Source organism: Durio zibethinus, chromosome 5, assembly GCF_047325235.1.
Source record: "Durio zibethinus cultivar Kanyao isolate XHJ-2024 chromosome 5, ASM4732523v1, whole genome shotgun sequence".
Taxonomy (NCBI): Eukaryota; Viridiplantae; Streptophyta; class Magnoliopsida; order Malvales; family Malvaceae; genus Durio; species Durio zibethinus.
This window is the reverse complement of record NC_143166.1, coordinates 33,766,478-33,777,738: the sequence shown is the minus strand read 5'-3', so window position 1 is coordinate 33,777,738 and position 11,261 is coordinate 33,766,478. Positions and strand designations below refer to the sequence as shown.

General features: G+C 36.5%; 3 protein-coding genes and 1 pseudogene across 3 annotated transcripts; all 4 read left to right on the top strand.

The window, feature by feature from the left end:
* Positions 1-229: 229 nt before the first annotated feature.
* On the top strand, positions 230-1,989 carry LOC111281705 (uncharacterized). The gene is made up of 3 exons (XM_089760421.1): positions 230-408; positions 514-618; positions 693-1,989. The coding sequence occupies exons 1-3, from the start codon at positions 230-232 to the stop codon at positions 1,072-1,074; spliced, it is 666 nt and encodes a 221-aa protein (XP_089616547.1). The 3' UTR covers positions 1,075-1,989.
* On the top strand, positions 1,448-3,762 carry LOC149518940 (uncharacterized). The gene is made up of 6 exons (XM_089760420.1): positions 1,448-1,570; positions 1,643-1,745; positions 2,027-2,121; positions 2,406-2,527; positions 2,702-2,793; positions 2,951-3,762. Exons 1-6 carry the CDS (start codon positions 1,448-1,450, stop codon positions 3,760-3,762), a joined length of 1,347 nt encoding a protein of 448 aa, XP_089616546.1.
* A 1,763-nt stretch (positions 3,763-5,525) lies between these two features.
* On the top strand, positions 5,526-6,854 carry LOC111281704 (uncharacterized; annotated as a pseudogene).
* A 223-nt stretch (positions 6,855-7,077) lies between these two features.
* Positions 7,078-9,020, top strand: LOC111283104 (uncharacterized). Its single transcript, XM_022871516.2, has one exon. It carries the CDS (start codon positions 7,977-7,979, stop codon positions 8,850-8,852), a length of 876 nt encoding a protein of 291 aa, XP_022727251.2. The 5' UTR covers positions 7,078-7,976; the 3' UTR covers positions 8,853-9,020.
* The last annotated feature ends 2,241 nt before the right edge of the window (positions 9,021-11,261 follow it).

The window sequence follows — 11,261 nt, the reverse complement described above, 5'->3', positions numbered from 1 at the left end:
GATTAGTTTGTTGTGTGTAGTAAGTTGGGTGGGGTGGAGACATTGAGCAAACATCGGCAGCAAAATGTTGAGATCCAGATCAGGATCAGTTAGGACTCGATGAGGTTGCAGATGAGATTCCTTCTGTCTCCCGATTGCCAATGTATATGATCAGAGCTTGAGGGGAAATGTGCATTGAGTTCATCAAATTGTTCATCGAAGCCTTTAGCCTTTTGATCTAGACAAAAGGATGGCTTCTTCGGCTTTGAACCAAAAATCCAATTTCCATGCTCGTTCAAACAGCTTGCCTTCTAGTTCTCATCCAGTTATTCCTCAATTAGAGAAGCATTTGTGTAGGCTAAAATTCAATGAAGCCGCCTCTTCATCATCTCCGTCAATCGGCCAAAAACTAAGTGACCCTAGAGATCTGTATGAATTGGTTGATAGTTTGCTTCAATTGCCTCTCACACAAAAATCCATAGCCCAACATTGCAATGATCAATAGGTTAATGATTTGTTGAAAGGGTCTCTCAGGCTCTTGGATGTGTGTGGTGTGGCCAAGGATGCTTTATTGCAGGCCAAGGAAGATACCCAAGAACTTCAATCAGTTGTGAGAAGAAGAAGAGGAGATGATGCCAGGTTCGTAAATGAAGCTAAGGCATATTTAGCCTCAAGGAAGAAAGCAAAGAAGTTAATAAACAAATCTCTGAGAGATTTGAAGCTACATTTAGTATGTTAAGAGAGGTAGAAGGAATTACCATCGCAGTGTTTGAATCTCTCCTGTCCTATATCGGTGGGACAACGATGCAACCAAAATCTACCAACTGGTCTTTGGTGTCCAAGTTGATGCACTCCAAACGCATAACATGCAAGGGTGAAGCTTCAAAAACCAATGAATTTGAGAAAGTGGATGCAGTTTTTTGCACTCTCATTCGTCACAAAACTAGGAAATATAGTAACATGAGCATTGAGAATGCACAAATTGAGTTGAAGAAATTGGAGTCAAGCATTCAAGATCTTGAAGATGGAGTGGAGTGCCTGCTTAGGCTTTTGATCAAAACAAGAGTTTCTATTCTCAATATCCTCAGCCATTAGCTGCAGAAAATTATAACAGATAGCATCCAAAAAAAAAAAAAAAAAATCCACAATTTTGTTCTACAATCCTTGTATATGGCTCAAAAATACATGTATACATGATCTGATAATTAATGGATATAGTATTCATGAACAAATCTACATCTTTCTTTGTTATTTAATACATTAAAATGTTAATTTAATCAAATTCAAAATATCAATTAAAATTTTTCGATGGAAAGATTGATTTTATCATGACATGAGAGTTTACCTAACCTAATGGTTCAGAATTTAACCAAAGGCATTCGGATCCTATTTCAAATTTCATGATTTATTGCTAAAAGTGTCGCCAATTCTCCTTCATAAGGACAGGCACTCATTCCTCATTAGGGTTATGACCTTCTTTGAATCTAACTTTCAGAATTCAAGTTTGCAAGGAGCACGGTTGCATTGTATCACCTACATGCTACAGCTACGGGCACAGCCCATAACCCAAACTACCGCTTGGTGTCTTAACGTACTGATAGCTGCAGCCCTGATTCCCAATTTGTATGATCCACAATTATAATTTCTTGGAAATTATCAATAGACCAGTAAAGTGAACCTTATGTGGACGAAGGTTGCAAACGCAGTCAAGCATCCAAGAATCCGAAATTTAGCTTTGTTGATTTATACAATCAGATATCCAACAGGTTTGAAATTCAAATCTAAATACCTGCAGGTTGCAACCCTTTCTCCTATACCCATGTTGTGGCCTCCTTTGTTAAAAAAAAAAAAAACTGGAGACACGAATTAATTTCATACTTAACTCTGCGGCCCTAATTGAAATTTAATTGCATAACCTAAACATAACTTTAGAAATATGAAATCATTTCCAATTTTATAAATTCTACAATATGCTTCTAGTTTTCTTTTTTTTGTTAATGTCTGAATTTTTTTTATCCTGCCCTATTGCATGATCTCTTCTGAACAGAATTAGGTTACAGGGTGATTGGTATGACCAGATCTACAGAATTTGAGTCCAAAGCCACACAGGGATTCCATATCGCAGCTGAAAAGATTGTGCTTGTCTCATTAAACACATAAAATGTGAATGAGGTTCATATGGTTAATTCAAAAAAAAAATGTTGAAATTTGATGAAGAAATGGGCTGGCAGGTTTTGTTTCAAGGGGACAATACAACATATTCAGATCACTTAATGTTGGCAGCTTTCACCCTTTCCCTCTATAATGCAAAGACATAAAAATATGAGTATTTGCATCCTGTTAATCATGTTTTAATAAAAATTTGATCAGATTCAAATGTCAGGTGTCCACAATTTTCACTTGCATGTATGTTTGTACTTGAGCAGAGATGGCAGAAGTTGCGGAGATGGTGCAGCTCATTGTTTCATTGGCTAAGTATGGATGAGAACCCCCCATTTGTATGGCTAGCCAGCTTTCCTGTCCCATTGGAAGGTATATGCCTGAGAAGGTGCCTAATCTATTGGTAGTTAGCCCAAGAGTATAATTTAATCTGCACGCCCAAATCTGACATTCACAACAATAAAATATTAGTAACAAGTTTGTCTTTTCTTTCATAACAAGACAAGCCATTCGTGCACATAATACAAGTAAATCTGTAAGTTCAAAATATATGGGTGGTTAGCTGGGTTGGGAACCTGGTGAGGGGACATTGCATTGACGTTGCTGAGATTGCATTTAAACCCGAATCCAGAAAATATTTGATGTTAGATGAGAGTGAGATTCCTCATAACTCACCTCATTTATAATATGCAGATGATAAGGAAGAATCTACAACTACATTGAACATTGAAGTCTCTCAGAGGCAGAAAAGGAAAAATGACTTCTTCAAACTCTCGTTCTATAAGCTTGCCCTCTTGATCACACCCCACAGTTCCTCAAATACAAGAGCATCTTTTACGGTTAAGGCCTATTGATAGTACCTCTTTGTCATTGTCAGCAATCAACTGCAAACTCAGTGGCCTTGGAGATCTGTTTGATTTTTTTGATAAGTTTTTGTTATTGCCGCAGACACAACAAGCCTTATCCCTAGGATGCAATGAAAAATGGGCTGATGAGTTGCTAGATGGACTCCTTTTGCTACTTGATGTGTGTGGCACTGCTGAAGATGTGTTGTCACAGGCCAAACAACACATACAAGACCTTCAATCGATGTTGCGAAGAAGACGGGCTGATGGATGTGAGCTTGCAAAGGAGGTTGGAGAGTACTTAGCCTCAAGGAAGAAGGCAAAGAAGATGATTCACAAGGTCTTGAAAGTATTGAAGACTAAATATTCCTGCTCACTATCAGATAAAGTCAATGACACCACGGCCATGGTAGAAATGTCAAGACAGATTCAAGGTGAAACTCTCACCACACTCCAATCGTTGCTGTTCTACATATCTGGATTGAAGGCACAATTAAAGATTAGCAGCTGGACCTTGGTTTCTAACTTGATGCGCTCCAAACATGTAGCCTCCGCCGAAGAAGCTACGGGAAGTAATGAATTTGAGAAGGTGGATACTGTGTTGCTAATCTTACTTGACCAAAAAACAAAGAAATCTAGTAACATGGGCACTGACAATATGCAAACCGACTTGAGGAAATTGGAGTTGAGCATTGAACATCTTGAACAAGTACTAGAATGCTTGCACAGGGGTTTGATCAAGACCAGAGTGTCCCTTCTTAACATCCTTTATCATTAATTAGATCCCCCCCCCAAAAAAAAAAGACCTCAAATCAGTGTATTCTTGTACAAAATTGCAAGATATAAATGTACAATTATTCATGATATATATTAAAAATAGCAATTTTAACAAGATTGGTATTGTTTAGGAATCTGAAATCTTCATTTTCGTTTCTGAGATTGTAATTATAGAGGCAGCTTAATCTATTTTTACAGGGATACTCAATATTCTGCACTGTTTGAAATACAAATGCACAAATATCAAATGTAGACGAAAAAAATAGAGCATAATGGAAATAGAAAAACCATTCCAATCTTCAATTCTGGCCAAAAAAAAAAAAAATCACATACTCAGATTCAACATGAATAACAAATATTTCAATAGAATTAATAAAAATTCAACGAGAATAATATGAAGAAAATTTGTATAATATATCACCATGACACCAGGAGCATGGGTCAATTAAACATTTTTCTACCACTGTTTAAGTTGGTTTCAAGTTGCAACGCTCCTTTCTATACAACTTTTTTTAGCCAAAAGTATTTACACAAATTAAGTAGCCTAATAAAATAGGTTAATTCATGCAAAGATAGCTATAAATTAATTTATTTTTGTTAAAACATTTGCAATACATGTAACAAAAAAAAAATCTAATAAACAGTAAATAAAAAAAGAACAGGATTTAACTCAGTTGATTTAAGAAGTTTCGTCAAATAAATTTAAAATTTAAAAACAGGCACTAGTAATTTTAGTTGCATTTTTTTGTTAAAAAAATAAGTTTAATACCCAAATAAACGCTCAAACTTTACTTTAAAATATAAATAAGCCCCCAACCTTTTATTACACGAAATTAAAATTAAAATTTTTATTTCATTGTAATTATATCCATGAAATCTTAAAATCGATTAATAATGTTCAATTAACAAAATTTTAAAAATAAAATTACTTCAAATATTTGTTATTCAGCTCATTCAAATAAATCTAAGCAATGGTTTTCTACAAATTAAATCATTAAACTAAAAAATCTCAACAAAAAATTAAATATTTCATACTGTCAAGGATCTAATTAGAATAAAATATAAGTTTATGACCTTAATTTCATAGAATAAAAGATCATAGACTTATTTTTATTTTTAGTAAAGTTCGAGGACTTATTAAGGTATTATCCCAAAATATATAATTAATACAAACATAAAAATACCTTGTTGCACTTGTGAGACATTTATATATAGAGACAAGCAGAAAACAATAAATAGCAGGATGTAAACAGAAGATAAGAGAATAGTCACACTAATGAAAGTTGGAAACATGCATCTCCGCCTAACTGAAACAAATCTCCGCCATGATAAACGCACGAGCGGCAACACGACCTCGCTTCCTATTTGGAGACAGGCCAAGCTGGCTTGCATCTGCATGCATGGATCTATGTCAACGCCACTCGTCCGCTACAAATCATATAACTTGGATAATTCAGCTTCGAGTTGGAAAGTTGGTGATGGGGAGACAGATCCAAAACATTGCTGCGATATTAGTGTTTACATGCTAATAAAAAAGCAACAGAAATTAAGAGGCAATCCGCAATGGCTACCTCTCTTTCAATAGCATTTCTCTTTTCTGGATTATATGATACATTCTTGTTTGGATTTCATTTTACAAAAACAAAATTTTGACCCCACATTTCAGTTCATCATGTATGTGCAAAATTCCTGTTGTCTAGAAACTAAACAAAAAGCATTAATTTTTTGACACTGACCAAAATATAAATGCCATTCACATGACAGATTCAAAATTTTCTATCAAATCATATATAATTTGCACTATTAAAAATTGTTATAGCTGTGTTTCTGTTAGTGGACAGTGGAATTATTGAGCTAATTTGTCCCGCTTCATTAAGAAAAAATATGCAGAATAGCGCAAGCTTTCTGAGCATGGCAACATGCGGAACATTATGTTGTATAATCATATTCAAGATGCTTTCGGGTTATAACTGTTGAAATAATTAAGTGATGAGTGTTGTTGATGGTGTAGTGGAGACAGAAGGTAAACATTTCGGAGATAGTTGAGTAGATCGAAATCAAGTCCATGTTGGTTCTGATTGATAATTGAAGAGAATGAGATTCCTCTTGTCTCCCCTCAGTAACATATATTCAGCAGATGCCAAGGAAAAGACAGCAAATACTAGACTTAGTTGAACACACAATTTCAAGGCTTTTCTAAAACAAGAAAAAATGGCTACCTCTCCTTTGAAGACCCAACCTTCTTACCATTCTCGCTCCAACAGCTTGCCCTCAAGGCAACACCCCCTAACTTGACAAATCGATGACAACCTGAGCCGATTGAGGGCATCAGAAGGAGCTTCTACATCATCATTAATAGGTCATAAACTGAATGGACTTCAAGATTTGCATGAATGTGTTGATATGTTGCTTCAACTGCCCCTCACTCAACAGTCTCTAGGCCAAGAACAACACCGAAAATGGGTTAAGCAACTGTTGGATGGATCTCTTATGCTCTTGGATGTATGTAGCACTGCCAAGGATGCTTTGCTGCAAACAAAGGAGGGCACACAAGAACTTCAATCAATTTTGCACAGAAGACGACGAGCTGAATTGGGGCTCGCAAATGAGGTTAAGAAATACTTAAACTCTAGGAAGGCAGTGAAGAAGGCAATCTGCAAGGCCTTAAAGAACCTGAAGCAAATGGAAACTAAATTTAACACATCTTCTTTCAGCAAGAGTGGTGAGAATGGAGCTGTGATTAGCATCTTAAGAGAAGTGGAAGCAGTTACAGTCGGAGTGCTAGAATCCGTATTGTCCTTTATCTCATGGCCAGATGCAGAATCAAAGTTGTGCCACTTGTCACTGATTTCAAAATTTATGCACCAAAAAAGAGTAGGACGTGTGGAAGAAGAAGAAAAAACAAATGAAATTGCAAATGCTGAAGCTACATTACGTTCCCTCATCAAATCTGACAACATCAAGCACGTTGAAAACGTGCAAAATGAGCTCCAAAAATCAGAGTTGTGCGTTCAAGATCTTGAAGAAGGACTTGAAATCCTCTTTAGGCGTCTGATCAAAGCTAGAGTTACTGTTCTCAACATCCTCTGTTAATCTTGAGATTCCAATTGCACATAAATTAAAACTACCTGTATACATTAAGCAATACAAAAGTTACATGATCATTTTTCCACAAATTTCTTCACTTTTATTACTTTTGGGATAAATTTTACTCATCTTTACCTGAAAGGTTTGGTGCTTATTTTTGCATTCATCAGGTTATAATTGCAACCGAAATCAAAATTTTGCTTCTAAATTTCGAAAAACTTTTGCGCAGTGTCAACCATTAAGCCTTTTGGATTAACATCTAGCTTTGGAAAGTCAACTTTCCTTGTCAACTTACAAGTTGAATAATAGAGCCCGCATTAACAAATTGCAGACACAGAAAATTTCTTGCATTCTGCAATTGGTAATCCAAGTATCTGACCTGTCACGATTCATCGTCTCTTTGGAGATGATTGAGAGTTTAAGTATAATTGAACTCGAGTCTTTGTTCAATTGATTCAAGCAGGACTCGTGAATAATATCCAACGAAATTATCCCCAAGCCGCGACTCATCTGTTATATAAAAAAAAAGCAAACATGGTTGAATGCTAAAAAGTGTGCTGGCTGTTTTTCTGTTCTTTTTAAATCGTTAATTGTTCACAAAACTTATTTTTTGTTCAGGAAAGGGGGAGCCAATATCATCTAATCGGATCTTACTCACTTTTTGTTTAGCAATTATTTAAAAACCATTCAACATTTGATCTAATCATTCAACTCTGATTAGCAAAATAGAGCATCTAAACATGTGAATGAGGAACATATCAACGTGTTCCTGCACTCGTGCAAACATATAATTGTTTCATTTTTCTTATTTAGATGAAACCATGTTCACAGCTCTTGTTTATAGCCAAATTGGATGGTATCAACGTGTGCAAAGATACTCATAGTATTTATATTTTAACTTAATTGGACAGTGAGCTGGAGAGCTGATCCAGGGGAGACATTGCATAAACAGTGCCGACAGTGTTTAGATCGAGATCAAAATCGAGTCAAAAAATTAGCTGATAGAATAAGCATTTGAGATTCCTTTTGTCTCCATGACCTGATATATATTTGAGCTGATGCCTACTGCTGCATAACAAGTTGCTGGAAACATTCAACAATTAGGCCTTCTTTCCTCAAGAAGAAAAAATGGCTTCCCAAACTTTTCACCACACTCGCTGTAACAGCTTCCCCCTTCCATCTAGACCAAACCCATTTATTTCACAGATTGATGAGAATTTGAACAGATTAAGGGCTTCTGATGCCACATCTACCTCATCGTCATCAATAAGCCACAAACTAATTGGCTTTAAAGATTTGTACGATTGTGTTGACAAGTTGCTTCAGCTGCCTTCATCCCAGCAAGCTTTAGCCCAAGAACAACATAAGGAATGCGTTAATGAGTTGTTGGATGGCACTCTTAGGCTCCTAGACCTCTGCAGCACTGCTAAGGATGTTGTGCTGCAAACAAAAGAAATCTCAAATGAACTTCAATCAGTTTTGCGTAGAAGGAAGAGTGGCGAAATTGAGCTTGTAAGTGAGGTGAGGAAGTACATAACCTCCAGGAAAGTTGTCAAAAAGACCATCCACAAAGCATTGGGAAATTTGAAGGCCATACAAAGAAAACACGTTTTCTCTCCTTCAGAAGATCATGAGACAAAGGCCATTGTTAGCATTCTTCGGGAGGTTGAAGAAGTCACTTCTTCCATGTTTGAGCATTTGTTATCTCTGATCTCGAGGCCAGAGCCTGGAAGTTTGTCATTAGTTTCGAAACTATGGCATCACAAAAAGGTAGCATGTGAGGATGCAGGAAGAGAAGTAAATGAATTTGAAAAGGTTGATGCTGCTTTAGAATTCTTTGCGGGTCAGAAGAATAGCAAATCTGAGAACATCATGAGTGTTGAGATGAAAAACCTGCTAAAAGACTTGGAGCTGTTTATTCAAGATCTTGAAGATGGACTCGAGTGCCTCTTCAGGTGTATGATCAAAGCTAGAGTCTCCCTTCTCAACATCCTTACTCCATAGAAAACTTTGATTACCTTAATCAGTCAATCCTGTACACAAATGAAATTTACATATAAATGAAATACTATTTCCATACTACAACTATTTACTCTTTTGCACATACTATTATGACCATTGTATGCCTTATTTTTCTGTCAGTAGCAATTACTTTAACCTTCATTTAAGCAAAAAACAAAAAAAAACCCCTGTAAATGAAATTGGACAAGGTCGTAATAAAGGAAAATATTGCTAAATAATTAAAAAAAGTGAACAAAAAAGAAAATAACAGCAATCGAAATGCTAAAAGGTTTCGGAGAAAATTAAGAAAGCTGAGTAACTCAGTGATAAGTTAAATTCGTTAGGTCAAGCAAAAAGTTTGCTGAGTAACTCGGTGATAAGTTAAATTCGTTAGGTCAACCAAAAAGTTTATCTTTGGTTTTTGTTTTTACTTTCACCTTCCCAAGATGAGCTACCTCCAAGAGAGTTCTGAAAACAAGGGACAAAAGAAAGCAATTAGTGAAGTTTAAAGCTGCTAGGATTCCTTTTGTCTCAAAATTAAAGAATAATAAATTATCTCTCCAAAACTTCAATGTCATTCACATGAATGCATGCACTAATTAAGCAATATAACAGGCTGAAATCTAAATATTATGTTTTAACCAACGAAAATTGGATGGCATTTCTTCAGTTTTGGCGGACAGATAAACATCTTGCAACATCAATCATTCAAGTGCAGCCATTTTTTATAATTTGACAAGATGAAGTTGAGCTTGCAGATCTTGCCAGCCTCCTGTACGACAAGAAATTAAAAGAAACTATTCAAAAACTTGATAAACTCAATCATGTCAATTGCATACACATGTTCATGCAAATAAAAATAATGAAACAATTATGACTAAATAAATTAGTTTCAGATGTGGTAGCGCTTGAGTAATGCAGACCCCTTGTCTCCAAATAATGGAGGTTATACATTAAATTATACGATTAGCAGACGATAATTAGTCCTAACAGGCAGAAGTGTACAGAAGAAAAAAAGAAAAAAAATAACTATTGTCTCTGGAAACAATTTTAAAAACGCTCGTGCATCGCCCCTTATATGGTATAGCCTATTCTCAAGAATCAAGATATATTAGGAGTTTAATAATTAAAACAGTTATGTTAATGAGTTGTGGAGCTGGTTAGGAGGAGACATTGCTTGAACCATGCTGAAATAATTGTTAAGATTGGTGTCAAGTCCATGTTACCTCTAACTGCAATTTGAAAGGATGAGATTCTTCATGTTCCCCCTATCACATAATGTATGTTGGATAGATGAAGGGAAGAAAGCAAATTGCAAGAAGAAATAATGGCTACCACTCCTTCAAACATCCAAACCTGTTACCATGCTCGTTCTAATAGCTTGCCCTCTAGGTCATGCCCACTAAGTTCAGAAGTTGATGAGCATTTGAGTAGATTGGCATCGTCTGAATCTGCATCTACATCATCATCCTTAAACCACAAACTTGGCAGCCTTCAAGATTTACATGATTGTTTTGAAAAGCTGCTTCAACTGCCCCTCACACAACAAAGCTTAGCCCAAGAGCAGCAGAGGGAATATGTCGATGAGCTGTTGAAAGGATCTCTTGGGCTTTTGGATTGTGCACTACTGCCAAGGATGCCCTATTGCAAGTAAAGTAATGCACACTTGAACTTCAATCGATCTTGCGCCGAAAGAGAGGTGCTACACCAGGGTTGCTAATGAGGTTAGAAAATACTTGACCTCTAGGAAGGCAGCTAAAAAGGCAATCTTGAAGGCACTAAAGAATTTGAAGCATATAAACAAAGCACTGTTTACAATGAGACTGGAGCCATGGTTAGCCTCCCAAGGAGGTGCAAGTGTCACGGGACTGGAGTGAAGTAAGAAATCTCATATCCGTTGAATATTAAAGTTGATTTTTGAATATAAAAATTCACACATTTCTCTCATTGTTAGACGTTTTTTGTAGGATAAAATCGTGAGATTAAAAGAGTCGGAACATATAATATCTCACAAGTGTGTGAACAGTGATAGGTAGACAGATCTAAAACATCGTAAGAGTGCATGCTCGGGTTCTAGAGCCGCATGAGCATGAAGATTGAGTCTCGACCCGTGACAAGTGGTATCAGAGCCAACATCCGACGAGCGCATGCTCGAGTCTTGGAGTCGCATAAGCCTAGAGGTTGAGTTTCTGCTTGTGACAAGTGGTATCAGAGCTAGCTCTAAAGGTATTAGCAATGTGCCACTAAGGACGGTGGGCCCCAATATCAGAGCCAATATCGGACGAGTATATGCCCGACTCCTGAAGCCGCACAAGCCTAGAGGTTGAGTCCTGACCCGTGACAAGTGGTATCAAAGTTAATTTTGAAGGTATTAGCAATGTGACACCAAGGACGGTAGACCTTCGTTGGAGT